The sequence below is a fragment of the Eurypyga helias genome, unplaced genomic scaffold (genome assembly GCF_000690775.1).
Source record: "Eurypyga helias isolate BGI_N326 unplaced genomic scaffold, ASM69077v1 scaffold13718, whole genome shotgun sequence".
Taxonomy (NCBI): Eukaryota; Metazoa; Chordata; class Aves; order Eurypygiformes; family Eurypygidae; genus Eurypyga; species Eurypyga helias.
Genome location: NW_010266346.1, coordinates 3,240 through 29,531, shown reverse-complemented (window position 1 = coordinate 29,531; position 26,292 = coordinate 3,240). Strand labels below are relative to the sequence as shown.

At 38.8% G+C, this 26,292-nt stretch overlaps 1 protein-coding gene across 1 annotated transcript in view; it reads left to right on the top strand.

Moving 5' to 3' along the window:
• The window catches only part of LOC104513623 (G-protein coupled receptor 126-like), a gene marked incomplete at both ends in the record, with an annotated part of 44,950 nt that extends 19,076 nt beyond the window's left edge, over positions 1-25,874 (top strand). Inside the window, 2 exons of the mRNA XM_010157042.1 lie at positions 19,365-19,706; positions 25,254-25,874. Coding sequence (XP_010155344.1) covers positions 19,365-19,706; positions 25,254-25,874 — 963 coding nt within the window. The remainder of the gene's footprint in view (positions 1-19,364; positions 19,707-25,253) is intronic.
• Between the last annotated feature and the right edge of the window lie 418 nt (positions 25,875-26,292).

Below are 26,292 nucleotides of genomic sequence, written 5' to 3'. Positions count from 1 at the left end.
AGTGACATGTCACACTGATAAAAGCGATTGGTACTGCAAGGTTGACTTCTCATGACAACTCTTCACCCCAGCTGTGTCACTTAATCCACTCTGTCCCGTATACTTTGCTGGAGCTGTTTCATCACTGACCTTTCTTTCTCCACAGAGGCAAAATAAGATCATTCTTACTGTACTGAGAAGGTTTGAATGGTGGTGTTTATTTTTGTTGATTTGTCCCATTTGGAAATTTGGTATAATAGTTTGTTTTAGGCTATAATAATCACATTTTTGTTTCTCATAATTTTGCACTACTTCTGTTGGCAGAGTCAGCCTCAGGGGTAGTGCTTGTGAACAGCTAAGAAGTTTGAAAATTGTCTGTCTCGTCATAGATGAAAGAAAACAATTATAGTAAATGTCCGCAAGTCATACTTGGTGGTGAATCCAGTAGTTGCCTGATTACTTACAAACAGTCCTTTGCCATTTCCATAACTAAGAACTGCTAAAAGTTGCTACTGGCAGTTCATTTTAGTTAAGTTTAAAAATCAGGCTGGAGCAGATTTACCAGGTGAACTGATCGAGTGTTAAATCTCTCACAATTCCTACCACACAGTGCAGCCTGTGCTTCAATACTGGAAGATGTGGTCACAGTTTCATGGTTGTTTAGATCGGGATTACATCAACCTTTTGTTTCTAAGACATTGCATCGGTAGGAGTTGGGTACCTGAACAGGTCTGTTCATCATTGTAGGCCTTCCTCATCTGGAAGGAAAGTATTTTGCCCACCTGTGTCCTAGGTAGACCTTCAAGCGGTGCTCTGCCCTATTCATAACTGATCCAGACTCAACTAAAGAAAATATGCAAACAGTTACTGTCTGAGCTATTAGAATAATCTTTCTTCTTGTAGTTGTTGCAATCTGATCATAATGACTCAATTACCACATGCTGTAAAATGCTATAATTGCTGTTAATACCTTATACTGTTTGAGCCTGTTTGGGCTGTTCTGTAGGCTTGAGAAGTGAGTACAGGAAGGGTTGGGAACTGCCTGGATGCAGAAACCCCTGCAGCCATGAAAGTCACAGGAGAGCTGTCTAGCACACCTGAAGGCTGAAAGACTGAAGTCTGAAAAGACTATTGATGGATCTCCAGCACTGTCTCACCACAGAGTTTACTGCACATTAACACTTAAGAAAACTACAGCGAGCAAAGAAAATAATCAGAATTCCTGGAAAGCTGTTTAGATGAGGAATGGAGTTGTTATTAAATCAGACTGCTGGTGGGTTTTTTTTTTTCCCCCAAATATATTGGTTCTGTTGAAACGGAAAAGTGTATCAGTTTTGAAGAGAGGTGACAGGATAAAAGTTCTAGCTGAAATGTTTTGATGATGGAGAAAAAATACTGCTTTGAAAATTCAAAGCAAGCTTTTGAGTCATCATTTTGAATTGCCGTCAGTATTTTAAAAATATTTCCTAAATTTTTTAAAGACAACAATGAAATGTTTTGATTCACTTGTAGTAACTTATTTGATTATATTTTGCAGAATATTTTTTGAAGGAGATTTCTTAATTTTTTTTTTTTTTTAAATAAGATTTCCTGTGTAGTTATTCCTATGCTGCTTATTGTCAGGAGGTTCAATTAGCAGCTATTATGTATTTAATATTCCAGTTAGTTCTTTGCTACACCAAATACATGTCTGGATTAGCCGACCAGGTATTACTTTGATATTAGATTTAATACCTGCAGGTATTAAAAGATTTCTTGACTTTTCCATGCATCCTGACGGAGAGCTATACTGAAGCTAACCTGAACCATACTGAAGACTTCCCTGTTGGTTTGCACACATGGCTCAGTTACTTTCACTGAAAAACTTGCAATGATTGGTGATAGTGCCATGCATACAGCTGCTAATATAGATTTATTAAGTTTAACTTTGTAAGAACTAACTGGGAGATCTGGAATAACCCATCTCTTTTAAGAAGGTAGGTACAAAATTCTTTAACTCTTGGCTAGCTGCTGTTTTGCAGACCTTGGCACTAGGGTGAACTGGAGTAATTAGAATAAGAATGCTTTCCCTAACTAAAGAGCTCTTTATATTGACTGTATCTTAGTTGAGCTACTAGCAGAGGATCCTTGATAGAAAACTAGAAGAAAACATGAAGTCACTAAGTTTTATTGACTGTACACTTGACCAAAGACCTAGTCTTAACAAAATGCATCTGTCATAAATCAAAGTAAAACTCAGCTGATCTGTCTAAAAATTCTGCCTTTCCTGCCATGGGAGTCTACCATAGTTCTGAGCTTAGTCACTGACTTGTGTTGAAGAAATAATGCTGTCACAGGCCTGTAGCAAGGTGGATTTAGGTGAACATGGCAGCATGCAGAATACGATGACTACTTGGTTATGCACATAGGTAGTGTTGAAGGAATTGTTTAATTTTTCTTATCCGTGGCAATTAGACACTGTGGTCAGGGTGAAATGCAAGACTTCCTTTATTTCCTGTTTACACAGACACTATCCTCTTTACTCTGTGCTGCTTAATGATGGTTTTGGACTCTTCCTCCTTGTTTCTTAGTGCTCTGACAGCCTGTCCAGCTTAGTTCTCTTACAGCTATGGTGTTGGACTAATTTCTGCAGAGCTGTTACGAAATCATTCATGACTCATTCTTCTCTTACTTGCATGAGTGAAATATGCCCACTAAAAAAAAATCTCACCATGGCATGGCAAGGAACACTTACCAACCTGTTAAGTAATCTGAACTGTGTTTTAGCAGGTCTGTACAGTGGGTTGCAGCCTATACATTGTGGCATTAATATTCCTCTTCCTAATTCCTACCTGTAGGGTGACCTGATAGATGTTTTGGAATATCCTTGCTCTCAGAATACAGTATATCATATTCGGAAGGAGGTGCTATTAGTAGAAAGGGAGGGTCAGATATAGCCCTCACTGTATTTTCACCAGGCTTTCTCTGCTCTTTTCTGTTCCACCCTTGTGAAACTACAGTGATATGATCATTTTGCGAGCAAAGTGGTGTTATGTAGGTCATTTGTTTCTATTTCAGAAACTGCACATGATCAGCTCTCAGATCACCTTCTGAGGTTCCCTTATTGTCAACTACAGTTTTTTGTGTTTGAGTCTACAAGGTTTGATCCAAATCCCACTGCAGTGAGAACTTTTCTTTCAGTTAAAAGAGTTTTGGATTAAATCTAAAACTAGATGGTCTGGCCAAGGACCATGAAAGGAGAAAAGCTTCTAGTAAGCGTAGAATCTCAGACCAGTATAAAGAGAATTAGATACGTTCTTTTATGTGCTATTTAATATGTTTAAACGTATCTTTTTCTTCAAAACTTGAAATTTATTACTCTGAATTCCTGTTTTTAAGTGTTTATCTGGACCCCCAATAAAATATCTAGAACATCTGGGTGGACAACAGTGAATAGAGTTCACCCTAACTTTGTGTTTGACAGGATGATAGGATGCGGGTGTGGGAGACAGACACTATTCACACCAGTCTCCTCGGGCTGCTTTTGAACACTTCACTGATATGCTTCATTAGCCCCGGAAGTGCATTTTCAATGCAGGGAAATGATCATTGAGATAAGTCCTGAAAGAGCTGAGATAAGTCATTGATGGGTTCATTTAGGAGCCCAAGTTTACAGTTTGCAGTTTAATAGTTTACACAGTATATGTGAAGAAGTTAGGATGATAAAAAAATGCTAAGAACATTGCTTTATTCTATTTATTGTATGAGGTAAGTTTAAATACCTTGCTGCTTTATTTAGTGCATTGTGAAGGGTAACATAATACTGGTAACATAATTTCATGTGCCATGATGATTGTCAGATGATTTGTACTTTGTTACTTTTTTTTATTAATTGTCACATGTGGCAAATTGCTTTTTTGTTAATCATTGCAGGCCATGATGCTGAGATATTTCTTTTGACTTCTCCCTCCAAACTTTGCAGTTAACTCTGTATAATCACAAACTTGTAGTCAAGGGTAAAAACATACTGTCTTCTAACTGTTTGCTTCTAACTATTGTTATTGAAAGTTACTGCAATGTAAATCTACATTTAAGATGCAAAATACCTTTCCCTCTTTTTGAGAAGTGTGCTTATAATCTCTACTGGTATGTTTGCATCTCTTGGGCTTGCACCATTGCTTGTTCAAATGCTAGCTCAAAAGTAACAGTATCATGAACTTAAAGATTTTGAGTATTTACAGAATCAGAGTAATTGTGATTAAAAACTCTGATCAGAGGTAAGTAATGTGGAAGCAGTGGGAATTGTAAGCACTCTTGACACTTCACAGTCAGGTGTTCAATATTAGAGTTTGATTAGTGTTTCTTCTGTATTTGCTCTTCTTATTAAGCCCATTTTATTTTAGATGTTGGTGAGGTTCCATCACTGGAAAGTCCAGGACTTACTATCTTGAAGGATTCAGTCTTTGAGGCTTTAAAAATTTCAACAATAGTAAATCTGCAGTGAAACTGGGGTTTGATTCTCAGAGAGGTCCAGATATTCTGTTTAGATAATCAGTGCTGATGGGAGACCTTTAGCAGATAATATTGTATTAGTTCGTATTTCAGGTGAAAAGACAGAGAAAATTGAGGAGTGGACTCCAACCCTAAACAAGAATATATCTTTTTAACTGTGCTTTGTAGCAGACTTTTCTTGAGAATGTTTGAAATGTTCAAATGGTGTTGGAAGCAGTGTTGGAAACATTGTTAAGAAGGGAGCGCACCACTGTCATTGGTGTTTGCTGAGGGTGGGTTTTGCTAGAAACATTAGCTGAAAAATTACAAGCTGAGGATGTTAAGTTTTGAGATGATGACACATGTTGGCTTGCTTGAATGCAAAGATTTGTTGGATACAAAGCAACTGCAGAGTATAATATTTCAGGAAAATATTTTTAAAAAATAACCTCAGAAGGAATATGGGAGCAATCCCGGGCTTAGCTGGCACTGAATTAATTAACTGAAAGTAATTAATGTAGTACAATGTGTTAAAGGTCAAATAAAGCTACAATATTTGGTTGTAACTGTTAATGTATCGTCATTATTAAGAGAGAACAGTTTGTCCATTTAGTTTTATAGAAGGGTGATGCCATAAAATTCTGTCTCGTACTCACTTCCCGTCTCATTTCAAGGAACACTGTGCACCTGTCATTATGCTTCCTAATCTTTTAAAACCTCCTTAAACTATGTCTCCAGAGCTAACAAAATACCTTTTTCCTGTCTGCTTTATATGTAAATAACAGATTCATGAAAGAGGTTTCCTTTGGTTGATTGGCTTGGTCTGGTTTCAGAAATTACAGAGCAAGTCAATTGTAAAACCCTGCAGTTTCCATTAAGTGGCAAATGTTTTAGATGTTGTTTCCAAATAACGCTGATCCATCGCAGAAAGTAGAGTAAGTTCCTTCACATGAAGTGAGTTCTGTTAAGACTATGAAAGTGGTTTTGTGCTTACAAAAAGCTGAATAAACTGCTGATTTTGATTTGGGGAAACAAGAAGTTGTAACTCTATTTTCAGAATTCCTCTTTCAGTAAAGAATTGAATTCTCTCGGCACCTGAGAGCTGCAGAGTTCCAATATTACGTAATTAAATGCAATACATGTTCTGAACACAGAGACCAGTTTAGCTTTGTAGCAGACGTGTTAAAAACATGACATTGATATCTGGAAACCTGTTCATTAAGATGTAGAGTAGACAGATAATAAAAACAAGACATAAGCATTTTGAAACCTAACAGAGAGGTTTTGAAGCAAAACTAAGTCAAGCCTATCATAATTTCCTTGCTAAAGAGAGAATATTTTCTGATTTTTGTTTGTTAAGCAGTCATAGTTGATGAGAAGGACACAGTTAGATCAGTTATTTATTTCTGATTTGAAGCTTTGAACTTGTTTTCTTCCTTTCAGTGATTTTTTGCAAGATGCACAGAGAAGTGGGGCACACACTGTGCGGAGTTAACTGCAAAGAGTTAAATGTATGTAGTCTGATCAGAATCAAATTCCTAACTCGGAAGTCCATTCATCCATGGAATATTCTTCTCTAGGAACTGGTAGAAAAAGCTGACAAAGCTGGAAAAAGCACTGGAATGTGTAGGGGGACTTCTTGATTGATTGCAGTGGGAGTTCAGCGACTAGAGCTGTTGGAGTACTGGTTGGAGGTTAAAAAAATAAATCACATAGCCCAGACTGGCAAAAATAAAAGGTTCAGGTGTAGTCACACAAAGATCAGTCATTGTAAGTTTAAAGGAAGCAGTAAGGAGATGACCATTTAATACAAGATTTTGCTGTATCCATTCTTGTTTTCTTTTCTGCTGTTATGTAAAGGAGAAATACACCAACAAACCAGGGATGGAAAGAGTAACGCAGCAGTGAAGGAAATACGGTTCTGAGCTAGGTGTGCCATTCCCTTTGTCTTTACATCTGATAGAAACACCACAATACGAAAGCAGTTCTAGATGCTATGTCACTGAAATTATTCAAAATTATAATGAATGCCTTGTTTGAGAATTTAGAGCAAAAACCGGCTCTAGGCATGTCCAAGTAAAACTAAATGTCTAAAATGTACACACTTCCCCACCAATAGATATTAGTTTGCCATTTGGTAGATAGCATTATTCTGTTCTCAGCAATGCCAACTATTGAGAAATAATTTCTGATCTCACTTTTGCTTGAGTAGCTTCATTGTTTCCAGGAAGTCCCTAAATGAAGTATGAGAAGTGAAACCTTTACTTGGCAAAGAGGCTGTATTCCCTTTTTAGTCTCTTGACACCTCCATTAATAGTGTGCAAGAAAATACCTGATACCATTATTAAGACCATCTTTTCAGTTTGCTCTGGGCAGACTTGGTTGAATAATAAGTGTTAACACTGAATATGTTATTGGTTTTGGATGCATGGCTAATTTTCTGTGATAGGGTAGAAGAGAATATATGTTATTGGTTTTGAATGCATGGCTAATTTTCTGTGATAGGGTAGAAGAGAATATATGTAATAGAAAAACTATTATTTTGTGGTGCTAAAAAATTACAAATAATTGACTTAGATTGCTCCTTCTTGCAGATCAGATGAGACAGATATATTACTGACATCACCTATTTTTGAATAGTTTACTGAAACGACCCAGAAAACACTAAAGAACTGAAGTATAAATAGACCAAAATAGATACTTTGAAAACTAGTAGAAAGAACAGGCAATTAATCCATTAAAATGGTTCAAAGTCTCTGTATGAAATCACTTTTGACTCAGTGTTGCCCAGTATGTCTAGAATGCCTTGGTATTTTATTACAACAGGGAATTCCAGTGTAAAGTAATTGAGCATAATTTCTGTGTCTTGTTAAATACCAGTAAACCATAGTTTCAACCTCTACTGCAAGAGATCCACTACATTAATAGCAGATTTTATGGTATAGCTAAAAAATTCTAAAAAAAATTTCTATACCTAAAATTTGGCCTATGAACACACAAAGCTTGAAGAATATCACCAGCTAGCAGTACCATAACACCCCTACCTTGTGTTTAGTGGTGTTAAGAATGATGCTTATTCTGAATATTTAGAGTAGCAGCCAGAAAAAGCTTTCCAACATTGGATCTGTGGAAAGAAAACTCTGCAATTAAACTGTCCTCTTAGAAAAAATAAAAGATGGTGAATGCATCATGGATCAAACAGAAATTGCTTTGGATATTGGGTGTGTCTTGGATTTATTGGGTAAAGCACCCACTGAAGAGGCAGTATTTTCTGCTTTCACTGCATATCCTAACAATTTCTTTAGTCTGTGTCCAATGTATATGTAAAGAAGATGTATTTCTTGTATACATCTGCATAAATGAGTTTTACTTAGAACATGACCTGTGCTCCAACATAATATTATCTTAACCAGTGTCCAAGCAGTTTCATAGAATCACAGAATGGTTTGGGTTGGAAGGCACCTTAAAGATCACCTAGTTCCAACCCCCCTGCCATGGGCAGGGACACCTTCCAGTAGACCAGATTGCTCAAAGCCTCATCCAGCCTGGCCTTGAACACTTCCAGGGATGGGGCATCCCCAGCTTCTCTGGGCAACCTGTTCCAGTGCCTCACCACTCTCTCCATGAAGAACTTCCTCCTGATATCCAATCTCACTCACCTCCCCGCTTTCCTGTCACTACAAGCCCTTGTAAAAAGTCCCCCCCAGCTTCCTTGTAGTCCCTTCAGGTACTGGAAGGCTGCAATAAGGTCTCCCTGGAGCCTTCTCTTCTCCAGGCTGAACAAGCCCAACTCTCTCAGCCTGTCCCCATAGCAGAGGTGCTCCAGCCCTCTGAGCATCTTTGTGGCCTCCTCTGGACCCACTCCAACTGCTCTATATCCTTCTTATGTTGGGGCTCCACAGCTGGACACAATTCTCCAGGTGGGGTCTCATGAGTTGAGGGGAGAAGTAGAGTTTGATGGGATCTCAAATTCCTACAAACCACACCTCACTAAAAGATTGTCAGCTGTTTTCCCATTAATTTTTTGAACAGCCTTCCAGGCAAACATGATGCTGGCACAAATGACAAGAAATTACTTAGTCATACATCTCCTCAGCTTGTACAGACTGGCATAGTTGTGTTGAAGTTAACTGTACTCACGAATTTACTCCAGCTGAGGATGTGATCCTCTTTGTCACAATGGGGCAACTGAACAGGTAGAAGCCAGCAGCCAGAACTTCCTGCTGGAGTGGACAAAACTATGACATTACTGATGGCCATTCTTCTTGTAAATCTGATGATTTTTGATAGAGTGCGTTAGGTAGATCCCGGTTTGAAACCATTATGTTACGTGCAGCAGCCTAACAGAATACTCACCTGTTCCCATCCTATCCATTTCCTAACATCATAATCTCTTTACTGACATGTGTTTATAGCTTATGTGTTTATTGTACTAGCCAATATACGTACTCGTTAATACTTTTTTAACCAGCATATCTAAACTGAATGGTCAATACAACTCTTTGTCCCAAACTTCTGCTACTTTGTGGAAAAAAAAATCCAACTCAGGCCAAAACTAGCGAGTCAATTCTGTTATTTTTATAAGATTATCACAGTAATGCCAATGAAAATATTCTTAAGTTACAATGGGTGTAACACAGGATTTTCACATTACCCCCTCCCTCTGGGGGAAATCCATAACTTTGTCTAAAGTGTGAACTCCACTTGTATGGGTCAGGGCAGGTTTACCCAGTCAGTGTGTTTGTTTCCACTTCCATTTTCATTGGCACAAAACCAAACAACTAAGGGGAAACAGGCAGTGCAGGGCCCCCACCCTGGCTCTGAATATATTTTCTTCTATTGTAGCTGGTTCCCTCAATTTCCCAGATCAATCAAAACCTGCTGGAGTCACTGCTGTGATAAAGTCAGTTGCTGTCAGGAGGTAGGATATTTGTACTAGAGCGATCAAGAGTGGTCAGAGCTTTTAGTGGCAATGATAACACAAGAGAAATAAATATCTACTGAATTCCTGCATAAAATGGGACCTGGGGGTGGCATGGAATATCTGGAAATGCACTGAGTTTCTAATGGTCCCTGTATTGTGCTAGCATCCCACTCTGAGCGAGTGAAGAGCATCAGTTCTGATCTTTTCAGGGCTATCGTAACATTTTGAGGATCTGGCATATAACAAATACCAATAATGTCACTACTTAGATGACTTCTTTGAGGGCTGATTAGGGTGCTAGTCTTGCGAAGTCAAGAGGTCAGTTCCCATATATGTCCTGTCCAAAGTTTCAACAACCTGCACATGAACGATACAACCTAAATCTGTGTAAAGTTATAGAACCGCAGAATCATTTGTGTTGGAAGGCACCTTAAAGACCATCTAGTTTCAGCCCCCCTGCCATGGGCAGGGACACCTTCCACTAGACCAGGTTGTTCAAAGCCTTGTCCAGCCTCACCTTGCAGACAGCCAGGGATGGGGCATCCACAGCTTCTCTGGGCAACCTGTTCCAGTGCCTCACCACTCTCTCCATGAAGAACTTCTTCCTGATATCCAATCTAAAACTCCCCACTTTCAATTTAAACCCATTACCCCTTGTCCTGTCACTACAGGCTCTTGTAAAAAGTCCCCCCCCAGCTTCCTTGTAGAACCAAGTTCCAGTCCATCTATGTCCCTTACAAAAAGGGTTAAGAATCACGTTGTGGTTTATATATATATTTATGTGAAAATAAACAGCTAAATGTCTCTCAGTGCAGGACTGTGTTATACAGTTGTATCATGAGGAAGTGCAGATCAGCTTCTGCTGTCTTGGTTTTAGTGAAAAGTCTGCTGCTGGATTTTGTAGTAGCTGGTTACTCCCTGCCTTCATGGTGAATGCTTTCTGAGTCAGTAGTTTACTATTCTCACTTCTGCTTTTCTAATCTTAACCTCATATTTGAAAATTAAGCTTTTCTCATCCTGATTTTTTTATATTATTGTAGTTACTGACCTCAAGTGTATCCTGAAGGCTAATTTTGATTATCATGTTAGAAACAGGATGTACTAACACCTGTTTTTCCCGCATTTATGTGTAGTGTTTGAAACACCATAGCTAGTGAGAACTGCTGTATTGGCTCCTACGTAAGATACACGAGATAGGGCCTTGTGCTCTTCCTCACATGGCTGCTTTGCCTTTCCCACACCCCACACATGCTCTGGCCTTCTCTATTCCTGTAAATGAGACATGCCCAGGGCTGTTCTCTGCCTCAGAGGCCAGCTCAGGCCACATCCCAAATGAACACAGTTATAAAATCTCGGGTAGCTGTATTCAGGTTGTATACTGAGAATGGTCCCTGGCCTGTGCCCAGGAAAGGTTTGGACATGAGGTAGCTGGGCTGGCCCAAGTGGTGCCAGGTTCAGCCTTGTGATGCGGCCAGTTGGGCAGTCGAGTCCCAGAGCCTGGGACTGTGCCCACCATCAAGGTGGAGCTATTAATACTTTCCTGATCAGTTGACTGAGATTAGTGTCAAGCATAAGCCGTGGCATTTAGAATTCCTTAAAGTTATGTCTCAACAATTATTATATATCTGGAGGGATTCAGAGGTCTTACTAGATACTTTGAAAAATGTCTGTTGGCTTTCTGAATTTTATGTTTCCTGCTTTAGTAGTACTTTTCAGGTCAGAGTTCCACAGGCTGACATTGTAACGTAAGAGAAAATGTTGTCTTTCCTCATTTTTCAATTTGCCACATATAATTTCATTAATTAAGTGCCTTGCTCTTCTCTTACAAAAGAGAGGAAATAACCAGTTCTAATTCCATGTGATGAAAAGTCTAATTTGTTAATAATCTGGTAAACAAGAGGGGTTAGATCAACAGGAAGGAAGAATAACAAGTGACTTCACAGTTACACGTTCATATGTGTCTACATACTAGCGTGTGAGGAGATATTTTCCCTACCATTCAATTATTCTTAGATGCACCAACTGGTTCAGCCATTTAAATCATATGCTGCGGGATGTAACGCATCAGCAGAAGAAGATGCAAGGCAAGTTGATATGACTGGCCAGGACATAGTACTCTCTTTGTCTCCTGGCTTCAGTGGCCAAAACCCAATTGTTGAATTATTTCATGAGAGCACAATCTTGTCTTTCATTGAATTATAAAAAGGCTCTGCCAGGGTTATGTGCTATTTGCAGTCAGGAATATGGAGGCTTTAAATTCTTGCTGGGTACAAGGAGTACTATGCAGATGTTGCAATGGGAATGATACAGAATGAGAGTCTGGATTGAGGTTTTAATAGGGCTTAAAATAGTGTTTTCTTACAAATCAACAAAAAAAAGTCACATTTGGTAACTAATAATAACACAGAAAGATTCCCCCTAAATAAGTCTTTGTTATACTCATGGTGTGTAAAATGCATTTGATTATGTGTTGCAGCTTTAAGTGGGATAATGTAAAGTTTCATACATATAAAGCTTATAAGATTTTTATTTTTGAATTATGCTGGTTATATTATGGATGAGTCTAGGCAGGTGGTATCACATAAAAACTGACAATGTTCATCATGTTGGGGTTTCTATATGTTCTACACCTATTAATATGAATCAGTATTTTAGGAATGTTTTAGATAATTATTTAAATTGTACTGTGTTTCATTTTTTTAATGTTCTACATCACACTCTCAGGTATTTTAGTGACCAGAACTTTAACTGTTTGGAACAATTTAAAAACCCCAAAGGTGAACTAAAATATATTTCTCAACACACAAGTTTTCCAGCATCAAAGCCTGCTAGTGAAGGCTTTGCAGAGCTGGAAGTTAATATCCTACTAACAAAGGGAGATGGGAAGGTTTTGAACCCTACCTAGAGGATTAATGGGAGAGGCAGGGAATAAGAGACTTTGACATGGTGACATTTTTTGAGATTTCAAGACTGAATTAGAGTTGAACCTTGCCTTTCCTGGTCTTTTGGCAAAAAGTAATTTGTAAGGAAATTCAAAGATTGGAAGGAACTATTTCTGTGACAGTTTGATAAAAGAACACCAACCTCTTGCTCCCCCCAAATTCAGTCAGATAATTGGGAATCAGAATATGCCCAGTGGGTTGGCAAGGAAAGGAAGGAAGAGTATGGATTCATCTGTGAACATTAGGCCAGATGTAAAACGGTGCATGTTACTTATTTAATTACATGGTTACTGGCTTTTCCTATGTAACCAGTGTGTCTGGGAGTGGATTTCTTTTCCTGAATTCGTTTTTGAATATGTTGGTCCAATTATTACTCCTTTCCTTAAAAGAAAAATAAAATTATCAGAACTAGAGGGTAGCACAGCCTCCCTCACCACCCAGATCTCTGCCTCCCCTTGTGTTTTCATATGGCAGCAGTTGTGCAGTTATGCCCTCTCATTCTGCCGTGGGGGGGCTGCAAGGCTGAAGACAGGACTGTAAAGCTTCAAATAGAGGACTCAAAGCCGTCATTATGCAGGAGTGGACTTTAAACAGTTGCTGAATTTTAAGACCGTGCTTAAATCAAAATTTACCTGTGAATTTTAGGTTTTACTCAAGGTTGTTGTGAGTTTAAGACTGTGCACGCCATAGAAATGATCAAGTAAAAATGGTTCTGTACTATCGTTACAAATCAAGGGACTTTTACATTTCTAGGCTGTCACAATCATATTTTCAACCAGTAGAACTCAGACCTGTAACACTGTATGTGCAGGGGCAAATTTTATACACCTCATGATGAGAGTCTTACTTTCCTTCTATTTATTGCAGAGATAATATTTTTTGTTGATTTTGTCCTTTATTTTTGTCCTTTTTTAAAATACAGATGTTTAAATAGTTCAAATTAGGATTGTTTAATTTGAAGATTACAATGCATACTAACATTATGGGTTGTGTATATTAAGTTTTATTGGGGCAAAATACTGTAGCAAACTAAGGATCTTTTCGGGAGTTCAAACAACTTCTACAGTTTGGAAAGTAAATAAAGAAGCAGAAGTAAACCTGTCACGTATCTTCATTTGCAGTTTCTCAGGCAGAACTTGATCAAATTGCAGGTTGTGCAGAATGCAGACAGCATGGTTTGGTGTACAGAGGCTCCAGAAGACTGCTATGCCTGATGTTTTGCATAAAATTTTGAATAGGTCTTATCTTATAACTGACTTATAAGCGACTAAACAGAGCATTACTTTATGTCCAGAGTGAACGATCCAACACACCTCTCTGCAATTAAGTTCTTCACATTTTGCATATATCTCCTTTACATCCAAAATGATTTTTTAAAGTGAAGATAAGCTACTGTGGAAACCTTTCCCATGTGATAGCTGTTCTGGGCTTAGTGTTTGTGTCTTATTGGAATAACATGGGTTTGTTTGTTCTGTAGCCATTCCAGCCCACCCACATCTTGGTGGTTTGGCCCTTCCTCTTGCTTGTCTGCAGGTGTGTCCATTGCTGACCTCATTCACCAATCTATTTGGAGTCTAAATGCATTTAACCTAATGTTTGGCCGTATCTCTGTTGAAATAGAAAAAAATTCATCATTGAAATATAAAAAAAAAATTGTTTATTATAGAGCAAGGCTTTTTCCTGTCTAATATTTATCAAAATAAGGGTTTTTTTTAATGCTGTCACAGTAAATGATTGTAAAGTGTCACTTCTATTTTGGGCTTCGCCACACGCTTGCAGGTGCCTATGTCACGTCACCTTCCTGTGCTTTGTGCCCCTTACTTTGTTCAAAATGACCATCCTTGTAAGTGCTACCTTTCCAAATGTATGAAAAGTCCTTAAAGGTTCTCAGTTGCCTACATGAAAACAAATTATAATTAATGGCGTGCTCCTTTTTTTAGATTTAAAGTGCTAGGTACTGTAGCTAAGATTTTCTGTGGTGTGGTGTGGAGCTGACCTAATTCTGTCAGGCAGGGAAGATTTTATTGTTTACTTGAATAAGACTAGAGTAAACATAAACCATTTTGGTTTATTTTCTGAAAATTCTATCCCAGAGCTACATAGATTTATTTCAGGATATTTTCATGAGATTTGTGTCCTTTACAAGGAGAAGTAAATTTTCACGCCAAAAAGGAATCCAGCAGTATTCTGTCTTACTTTTATGAGGGAGCCTTGTAATGGGCTTAAAAAAAATATCAGTAGTCTTAATTCAACCCACACAAGCTATCATTGCTATCCTGTGCTGCTGCCTACGCTTATGTCAGGTGGAAAATCCTGCACAGAAGGCCAGCTGTGTGCTACAGCTGGAACAAGAAAAAACCAATGCAAGGTGTAACAGCATGAAAACACACTAGATAATGCATGAGTTGCAAGAGCAGACATTTTTCCCCAGAGACCCTGCTTTCTTTTGATCCTAACCTTCACAAACTTTAAATCTTTAGGGATGAAATAGGCAGTGTCCCAAGCTGGGTTGCTCTTGCTCTTTTAAAAAAAAATCTTAGCCGAACAAAATCTATTGTCCAGCAATTTTCCAGGGTTGGGTAAGAGCAGAAATGAAAGCAGGTGAGGAGAGGTAACAGTCAAAACTCATGCCTGAGAAATAAGTGTAGAGTATAATATGGCAAAGCACGAGGTTTTGGCGGAAAATTATGACAATGAAGAGAAGCAGCAAAGTATGAGGAGCTAGGGGAAAATACGAATATTAGCACAGATTTTGGAGGCAAGTCCCGGAATGTGTTAGTCATGTAAGAAGAAATCAGATAAAGAGAACTACAAACATACGAGATGTGGTTATATACAGACCATTTCCTTCCCAAATCTGCAGTTCAGCGTTGTAGCTCTGGGTATGACTGTGGCTTCAGCTGCCTACAAATGGCTTGTGAAGTCACTTTCGAATTGTGCATCTCAGCGTCTACAGGAGGCTTCATGAGTTCACGTGGTAGAATTTTGTGCTAGGGGCTCTAAAGAGACAAAATTTGTTGATGGGATAAGTTGGGCAATTAATTTTGTTCCATGGGATAGGGGCTTTGTCTGTGTGCGTGTCTGTTTGTATGGTGCAATCTTTAATGAGTCACATACTGCTTCCCTTATTCCCCCTTAGTTTTTGGACAGACTTCAGATGATTCAACATGGTATAGGAAAGACTAGTATAGGGTACTTTCCTCTTCATAGAAGTTAAAAGGTATGTATGTGAAATAGGCAGGAGACTCATCGAAGAGAGGGAATGGTCTCATGGTTAGGAAAATGGGTAACCATGAGAATGGGACTCTATCCCTGCCTTTACCAATAAATTCCTATTGAAGATGGCCAAATTGCTTTGACCAAAATTTTCCATTGGCCACTAAGTACTCATTTTTGGATTTTCTACCTTGGGCCAGATTGGCAGACTGCTCTCCCAGCTGCAGTTTAAAGTCATTGGTAGTGTGCTTTGGACATACAAAATGCTGTACAAATACTAAGTAGTTAAGGAAAATCAGTATTCTTATTTCTTAGCTTGTGAACCCAAAATCCGTGGAAATTTTTTCCATTTTTGCCCATTACCTCCATGCCTACCTTTATCATTGAATCATAGGAGTGAAAAAGCCATTTCCCCTGCAATCAATTGCCATTCTGAAGTCAACTGACATTTGTGAATCACTTAGATAACTTTGGTGAAAGCTCCAACATACTTCAGAGGAATTTATTAGTTTTCCTTTTTAGTATAGTGTTGAAGTGTCATAGTGAATACTGAATTACTCTTTTCTTATAGGAAGCATGAGTTGTGCAGAAAAAAAATGTGATTAGGAAATTAAAAACATACTCAAGTGTATTCTCATGATGGAGACAAATGAATTGCCCACAGAAACTTAAAATTTAGGAAATGTAGAAATTAAGTGATTGATTTTGACATAGGGGGAGGGTGTTAATTTTGGCTTGGGGGAGAAAGGGTGAAGGCTCTTATTGGACAAAATATGTTTAAAGAGTGAATTTCCTGTGGACTAGGATGATAAAAACATACTTGACAGGCAGATTCTGTGTATGTGGGGTTCGTGACCAAGAATATCATACCTAAATTTGTTCCCATTAAAATCAATAAAACATCTCGGATTGCTTGCAGAAATGTTTGCGGTGTGTATTGCAACGAGTATTCAGTATCCACAGTTCAGAACTGCTCTGGGCCAATGGGATTTCTAAATACCTGCCAGCTTTGGCTGACAGCCTAACGTTTCCACAGCAATTTTTCTCTTTAATGAGTAAAATAGGTGGTGTTTATAGAAAAATAACTGTCTCCTAAGAAGCTGTGCAAAACGTTCCATTCAAAACCATTCTGTTTATATATAGTTGTGTTGTTTGTTTTCTTTTCTTTTTACTTACTACTGTGGACATTTGCATGAAAACAGGATATTTCTCCTTCAAATTGCAGTCATGGACAGAATAGCTACTATGCCAAAATGGATCCAACCCACTTCAAAAAAGTAAACTATTTTGCTCACCAAATCTGTTTCTTCTGTGTATGTGAAGGTTCGAGCACTTATTTTCCTACCTAAATTTAGGAGCTGGTTTTTTGAGTTAGTTCTGCAAAATCAACAAAACAATATGAAAATAATAAAATGAGAATATGTTAGTGAAAACATTAAACAAGAAAAACAATAACATAAATAACATTCATGTTCTAATATTTACAGTGACAGACAGCAGCGAGAGAAATATTTTTATGTGTACTGACTTTTTTTTATACAGCTTTGAAACAGTGATGAATACTCAAGTGAGAGAAACAGAAGAGCTGAGTCCTGTTTTGGCTGATGGTGATCAATAGAATTAATAAAAGCAGGCTTCTCTTCAGAATGTCTGTAGTCTTTCTGATGCACAAATTTTTCAGTCTCTGGCTGAATGTAATATTCTACCAGTTTGGTACACTTTTACTGACAAGAGGCATATCTTTTATAGTTCAGTAATATTTTATCGTAATGCACTCAAGATTTTTTTTTTAGGAGTCCAGGGCTGAATGAGTGTACATTAACATCCATGTTCTTATATATCTTTATATCACTTAACGTCTTAGTCCCTGGCTTCAGGTCCGTCTGGGTGCACAGGGAAAGCTCTCAACTGCCCAGATAGCTGTGTCATCTATTTCTCTGTCAGGAATAAGTAGGAGAGCGGGTGCGGTGTGTTGCCAAATCCTCAGCCCTTCTAGCCCTCATCCTAGTAACAACGAAGGCTGAAGCTTCCAGCCAGAGCTGTTACAGCTGCTCTGCCCTGTACAGGCTCACTCGCCCTGGACTAGGAGGACCACAGTGGCTTATGGCTTAGGGCGTGCTTTCCCTGTTCCACCTCCTCTCAGTCTAGGATGGTTCTCTTAAAACTGATACGTGTCTGTGCAAAATTCACTGAACAGGCCCCTTATCTGTTTGCACAACTGCAGGATTTATAGTCAGCATACTAATAAGTAAATATTCCCTCTCTGGTTAATAAATGGAACAGCAGGGTTTCAGGGCAGGTGGGCATAGTCCTCTGATTGTAAAGATTTGCAGAGAAATTAAAAGTGGGCAGAATCCTGTCTGTAATGTCCTGAGTTCCTCTTCTTCCCAAAGCTACCCACAAATCTTCCAAGTTTTCTCATTTGAACAAATAAACATGCCACTGATCTTTTCTAATGCAACCTGCCTACATTTGGCTTTGAGAGCCTAATTAATTAATAGTCTGCTTACCTCTTTGGGACCATATGACTTCATGATTTGCAAATAAAAATTCTAAAAACTCCGTAAAATACACCTCGCAATTCTCCCTGCAGGTGTAAACTGCTTCTTTTTTTGCCATGCCACTTCACAGAGTCAGGGCCCTTTTGCTTAGGCCAAATGCCATTTGAATGTGACTGAACAATATCAGGACCCAAGCACTGGAAAGAAGCATCAAGGACTCTTTGGAGAACTTTTTTTGCATTTATTTCTATTTTATAGCTGCTCCATATGGAGTTTATACTTGACAACTTTTTTAGTTGCTTTTGGCTTGAGCAACTGATAGTGCATGTTCATATTGTCCTACTTTTTTCATACCTGTAGTACTTGATGCAGCAGTATAGCCTAATGACATGTTTACAGAGTAATTCAGCATACATGTGCAGGTTAGTTTCTTTGGTTATCTATTGGTATTATTCAGTTCCCACCTAGTTTATTCAGTGCTGCTTTGGCAAACTGTTACAGGTTTTAGCAGCTGACAGTTCACAATGACTGTATCATACAATGCGCAAAGTCAATATATGATAAAGGAGCAGATATAAACCAAACAAGAAACGTAACCCTGGGGACTAAATGGGCCTGAAATTCTTGTGGATAAGCACAGCAGGTGAGCAGAGTATGAGAAATAGGATAAGAATTTCTTAAAGCCTGACTGCCACAAATATGTCAATGGAGCTGAGTCAGCATGGGAAGACTGCAGTAATTTGCTGTTGATTCAAAAGCCAGTAGCTCACTGCTACCCTTCTTGGTGACGTGGAGAGCGTTCACCAGGAATGCTGGTGACTAACTTTTGAGACCTTTGCAGAGCTGTTGCTTTTGCTGCTCTTCAACCCATCTCTTGTGCTGCTGTGTTCCAGGGACATTCCACTGGAAACAATAGCATGGCACAGAGCTGCTGGAATAGCTACCAGCCAGCATCAGACCAGCAGCCAAAAAGCATAAATGATACCAATCATCATTTTAGATTGCATTTGAAAAATTTGCTTGTCTTTCTGAATTCCACAATGTTGCTTTCGCTTCGCCTGTGTCAGGTACAGCAGACACATATTATGTGCACAAATGGATATTTAGCAGTATAATTTATATTCCTTTTGTTTAGGATTTCTTATATAAAGTATCCTTTTGCTGTACTATTCCTCCAGCATTTTGCCTGCTCAAAACCAGGCCTTTTTCCACCTTTCTTCCTCCCATCTAGTTTTTTTTTCTGTATAGAAATGCATTTAGTTATGTTGTTGATGATTCCTCTCCTGTTATCTCTCTTCCTGACCTTTAGCCTTTCTCTGTTTTTATTGCCAGCTCATGGATGCTACGACTGTAGGATTGTGCTAAATGACCCCTCTGGAGTTTTCACTTCTCCGTGCTTCCCCAGTGATTATCCCAACAGCCAAGCATGCAAGTGGATCATCCGAGCCCCTCGTGGATACATCATACAACTAACTTTCATTGATTTTGACATTGAAGAAGCTCCGGGCTGCATTTATGATTCCCTGACATTAGACAACGGAGAAAGCCCAATGAACCTTTGTGGCATCACTGCCAAAGGATTATCCTATAACTCTACCGGAAATGAAATGATTGTGTCATTTAAAAGCGACTTCAGTATCCAAAAGAAAGGTTTTAATGCCAGCTATGTACGAAGTAAGTAAACCCAAAGCATTTCATCCCTCTAATAGATGTTGGAAGGAAATGTGCTATAAGGATTAGAACAATGCTTCCCAAATGAATCAAGTCCTCCATGAGAAGGGGGAGGATGGGGAGTCTGCAGAGTAAAACCAGGGAGTTCTCTTTTGTGGTTTTTTAGCTATTTTTCTTTTTGCTTTGGATGAAAACCAAATTATTTTATTCTGGGACATGACATCAAGCGTGTTAGAAAAACTTTTCACATGCAAAGATTTTAAGCCTAACAGTGCCTCTCCATGCAGATTTATGCTGGAGGGTTTTGCAGCAGGACACCTGTATTCAAGTCAGTGTACGTGGAGACGGACATGGAAAGATAAAGGAGAGCATGAGACGGAATGTAGTTGAGCCGGGAACAAGACCTCTGTCCCAGTGAAATGCCCAGCAGTAGGGAGGAGTTTGTGTAGAAGGCAGAACTACTCAGAGGTTATTCCAGCCTCTAGAACAATCTCCCAGGGATGAACTGGCATTGCAAAATGGCTACCTTTGGTTCCAGTTCCTTGACCTTTCTTTTCCTTCCTTAAATGCATAGCAATGCTTAGATTTTAAAAAGCTAAAAAATTAACAAAACTGTGACTGATGTTCGTTTTGTTGTTTAAAGCGTTATTTAGAAGTTGCTTCACGTCATGGTAAAGGGCAGAGAGGTAAGGGAAGGCATTAGGATGATTGCTTGTATTCTCCATATGCTACTCACCATTCATTCCACTTCAGGGATATAACTTACTGTTGCATGCTGTCACTAGGCTTTCTTTTTCTTGAAGTCACACACCTTAGCCCAGATACTAGTATTGCATTGAGCATTTATGTTATTCTAGCATGCTTATGTTCTTTTGGTTGGCTGGCTGCTGTAGAAACACAGAGCAGGAAGGCCTGCTGTTCTCTCTTCAGTCACAGGTACATCTTCCTCATGAAATTTTTTTATATTTATGACATATATAGATATTTTTAAATATTAAGATAGTAACCCCAGGAATCATAAGACAAAAGTGGTCTTGATTATGTCAGGAAAATTTGTGTGCAGTTCTAAAAGGAAAAAGGTAATGTCATATCAGAGGAGCTAAGAATACTTCTTTCTCTTCCATGCTGACAAAATGAATATAGTAACAGTACTAGGAGCACCTTTTCTCTTCTGAAAGTGGAAGTAAATTTTCTGAAAGGTTTCTCTAATCAAAAGTAACAGCTCTTTCTGTATAGTAAGAAGATGTAAAATCAAGTGGATCATAAAAAACGGCATGAAATCAGATTATGCAAAATGATTTATTTATTCCTCTTTAATATTTTAATGTTTAAGTATGACTATAAGTGATAAGATGACTTAGAAGTGGAATTGAAAGACGCAGTGTTGCTCTCAGATGTGTTCAGTGTGGAGGAGTGGGAAGGTCCACATAGTGGGACAACCATTTAGGTATATATACCTATAGGTAATGTATTTTTATAAAAGCAAAAATATTACATCCATGCAAAGTTGAATAGTACCTTATGTTCATAGATAACACCATTAAAGTTAAATAGTCTTGGAAGGTATTCTTTCATTTTGAATGAATACTCCCCAGTGTGAGTAAAGGTATCAGCAACCTTCACCAGTGACATGTATTTTAATGTTTCACATACATATATTTCTTCAGAGGGCTTACTGTTAAGTATCTAAACTAAGGCTTCTGAATTTTGTTTCATTGCTCCAAATCTGCAACTCTTACCTCACATCTCGATTTTGACTCTGGATGCCGGGAGAGGTAGCTGCAAGCATCTAGGGTCAATTCTGACTATATTCTGCTTATTGCCCAGAGTTGTGCAATTACATTGGGTTCAGAAGACAGTTACAGACACAGATCATGGCAACGTTTAACCTGGCAACAGATACAGAAAAGAGTCTTGGTAAAGGGATGATAATGTACTGCTTTTCTTTCAAGTTATAAAAGCATGTAGACAATAGGACATCAACACACACACACACACACTGAAATTACAATGCATCTGCATGGCAGATGTCAGCCCTCTGCTGTTCTTGCAAAGAGTTCTCAAAGCTATTGGAGAGATTGCACACCCCCTCAGTTCAAAGCTCCTTTGTCAAGCTGTCACCATTGTTACTGCTATGAACATGACACCTGGGCAAAACCATTAATTTCTCCCAAAGCGAGGGGAACAGTGTTCATATTTTCTTTAATTTCTCAGAAATGATCATATGTAAATAATAAAATTAAGTATTTTGTTAATTTTTGAGTTTCACGAAGTAATGCAAACTTGGAAAGTAAAGGGCCATTCAAAGACACACAGCAATTTGCTATCTAGAAATGGCATTTTAAAATACATTAGTGGTACATCCTAGTATACAGTAAGTACACGTGGGGAAAGACAAATATAAGATAGTAAGTGAGTTTGGGAGGGAATTAGCTGAGAATAGAACAGCTTTTGTGTGACTGCTCAGTTTTATGTAAGAGCTGTTTCAAACAGAGTTTCACAGAGCACGTCCTGTTATCCATAACAAGTTGGCCGTTCCCACAAACGTTGTCTTTCTTGGTGGTCACCTCTTGCAACACAGCAACGTATCTTCAGATGCAGTAAATAAATGCAGCTTTGCTAGTCTCAGGGGAATTATGTCACTTTACACCAGTTGAAGAGCTGGCATGATAAATAATTTTTTAGTAATAGTTAACTGTGTAAGTAGTAGCTCCACTGGTGAGTGGAAGTCACTCAGTCACCAAAAGGAGAGATAGTAGAGCCAGCAGACCTCTGGTAGTACAGAAATGCTGTCATGTAAAATTAGCACACAGTTGAGTAGTACTGCAGTAGCCCAAATTAAAAGCACAATTCAGTGCAGTTGTAACAAAAAAACTCTCAAACAGGTATTTGGTATGTAGGCACTTGCAGACCTCTTTAAATTTGAGGTATTTCTTCCAGCATCAGTGAAAGGGCAAATGAAAGCAGTGGAGCTAGGAACAACAGATGCCACCACTCACGCACCATGCTGAAAAACCCATCCACTGGCAGGAAAGCAATTTTCCCTCCCAGGGATTGTAAAATACAATCTAGGGACTCCTGGCTTGCTTATGTGTAAAGGGGCATATGACATGTGAGACAGTGAGCTGCAAGTAAGCTAGGGGCTCTAAAAAGCAGTAGAGGCAGGCTTTGTGTCATTCCACCTCTCCCATAAAAGCAGATGTGGATCTCAGAACAAACAGCCTGTTGCTGATTGCTCCTGCTATGTCCAGCTTGCCAAGACTTTCGTACATTCTTCAGGAGGAAATAGCAATGTGTCCAAAAAAATCCCTGTTCCTTGTAATCCAGTTATCTTCTTAACAGCAACAATTTCACATCATTCTGAAAGTAAACTAAACACTTGGATGAATATTCCAAGAAGGTATGTATATTCTTCCTCTGAGAATAGCCAGTTTCTCCCGTACTAACATCTGACATTCATCAGTATGATGACTGGCTGTACAACAGTAATCAAACAGCAGATCTGCACTTAATGTTGATAGCAGGATTTTGTTTTCTCCACATGGACAAAATACTTGTCAGCTTTGTCCTTTCACTATACAGGGAAGGTGCCAGTGGTTAAATCTGTCAGATGAGCACAGCAAAGTTGAGTAGGCTTGTTCAGTACCAGATCAAAGTTCTCCCTGTTTATTTCTCTTCCTATACTGTTTGAAAGTGACCAGGTGGCCCATAACTCTCCTGACCACCCTGACACAGACTGGACAGTGCTCGTATGAATGAGGTTTCTTCTTGAAATTTCAAGTCTTGAATCCTTATACTTCTTCTGGAACACTTTCCATGTTACGTAAAGAAGCTAACAGTATAATTAACCCATGAAAAAAAAGCTCCTGTTTTCAGTGGAGAGTTGAACACATTTTCTATCTATAAAATTGTTACAACATACTTGCCCTTGGGAAGAAACAAAAAATCTATGGAGTAAATCCAGTAACTATAAAAGTCCAGTATTTTTCTGTCTTGCCTCCCATGCTCCAGTTGCTGGGCTGGCGGATAATGTGCCATGTTTTATGTTATTTTACTATCTAATATATTGGTCAAATTATGTCCTTGTGTATATCCAAATATGGTAATCTGGAGTTCAGAGTCTTTGCAAGCAGCTGGCAAAGAAAACTGGAATACCACAGACTACACAGAATGCTTATACGCCATATATCTGTTTCTTTTCCTGAGTGTAGCATGACAGTCACCCTTGCCTCAAATGTCTCACCCTCTCATACTGAAAGGTTTTTACTTCATTCTGGGAAGGGAGCATGTGTAGTAATTAATTTATGTGTTGTGGCATCACCTAAAAATCCCAGGGGAGATTAGGGATTAACTACTGTGGCAGTTATTCTTCAAGTCTACCAAAAACCAGTGTTATAGCCAGCAGAAGCTGCTGTGAAATCTGTGAAAATGTGTGAAAGAGGTAGCAGACACTTGCTGGAAGTGCAGTCTGCCACAGAACTGCAGAAGTAAAAATGAGGGCTGCCTCAATCTGGTCTTTTTGATCTTTGCATGACTGATAACCTGAAACTTCTTTCTGTGGAGAAATCTGGTAGAAGAATTTTGCTGCCATAAATGTGCCAATAAAACAGCATATGGACATTTTATTTTGAAAAAATAATATTCTCCAAAGTAGAGTGAACAGAATTGTCATTAATATAGTCATGGAGAAAAAGGGTATGTCATGTGATACTGTTTTTCACATTTGGTGACTGCCATTTTACCAGTGCAAATGAGAATACTTAATAAGAATTACAGACATGGTAATTCTGCTTATGACTAAATACCATTAGTGCAGTGCATGTTTGCAAGAGGACTAGCTGTTTCTAGATACTTGTGCAAAATCCAAAACTACTGACCCAAATATTAGCAAATAGTGAACAGCTTGGATATAAATATTCATGAACACACGATTGCAGTATTCAACCAGAAGACTGCTGGGAACAAGATGAGAAGATGCCTAATACTGTGCAGAAACCCATTAGCTGAATTCAGGAATAAAAGGCTTCAATTTGCCAGGGAATGTAATGGGGGATTTCTTCTATTGCAATGTTTGAAAGAAGCAATGCCTGAACTTCATTGGTGTAATGCAGTCACGGAGAGAAGTAATTAAAATAATATATCTTATAAGCAAGTCATACTGTGTTTTTCAAATAACTGGTTTATTCCATTGCCTAATGCATCCTTACTAGATGAATGAGTAGTAATTTTTATAAAGTGAGCTGAGGCAGTGTTGGAAGTTAGTAGGTAATATATCCTAATATTGCTCTTAATGCAACTTGAGGGGTAGTTAACGGTGTGTACTGTGGCAGTCTCCGTGCCGTTGAAGAGGAACTCTGCATATTTTCAGCTGAGTGCGCTCCCAAGCCAGATTTCCCTTTGTGTGTGTTATTGGTGTATTACAGTGATAAAAATCACCTGATGGATGTTTGATTTAATGCATGTTACTTTAACCCCTGCTGCCAGTCTGACTTTATTTCTGTATGATGAATTTATTTTTTTGTTAATGTATTTATCTTCTCTTGTCTCTAGTTGCTGTGTCTTTGAGGAATCAGAAAGTCATCATTCCCCAGGTTCCCGACACCGATGCTGTGTCTGTGGCAGAGACTGTCTCAGTGCCAGAGCTTAGCCAGTTTACACTGTGCTTTGAAGCAACCAAGGGCAGCAGCGATGACAACGATGACTGGAAGGTTTTCTCCTACACGGATGTGTTGTCAACAGAATTCTTCAGCTTTGGGAAGACCACAAGAGGCCATTTTCTGGCCATCTCAGGCACACAGTGCATCCTTGAGAATGCATTGCCCCGAAATGCGGAGTTTTTCACAGGAACCTTTCAGCAGCTCTGTGTCGTAGGGGATAGCTTCTCGGGCAGTGTAGGTATATACGTGAAAAGCACCTATCATATAGTGTACTGCCCGGGTATCTTGGGCAAAGTTATCCCTGGAAATGGGAGGCTGGTGCTGGGCTCTAACAGCAATGAAGTGAGCTCTCTAAATGGGGACATTTACAACTTCCGCCTCTGGAATTTCACCATGAATGCGCAAACACTGGCCAACCTCAGCTGCGATGTGAAAGGAAACATTGTAGACTGGGAAAATGAATTCTGGAGTATTCCAACTTCAGCACTGAAAGCAGAAAACAATTTGAGTTGTGGTGAGTATGCCTTGCCAAATCTTTTTTGCTTATTTTCCCCCCACACTTCTGCATTGTGCTGAACATATCATATACCAGCACGGAAAAAAAAGAAGAGAGTTCCTGTAAAAGAAGGAAGAGCTCTTAACATGCACAGAGGCTTTGAAAGGGTATAGAGTTGATTCCCTACAGGGAAAAAAGCAAGTCCCCTAAGTATATTGAGTTGCTGCTTGAAATGATCTGCAGATCAGTGTTTTTCTCAAACAGTTTGTTTATTGGGTTTCTACTAACAAAAATGGGGATAACAGGCAGGTACCTGCTAGCTTTAAGTGAGATTACAGTGGTCTGTGGAGGAAAAAATGTATGTTAACTAACCATTTAGTAAATGTTTTAGTAAATGCCCATTGGCCCTTTGGTTACTTAGGAGGAGCACTTGCTA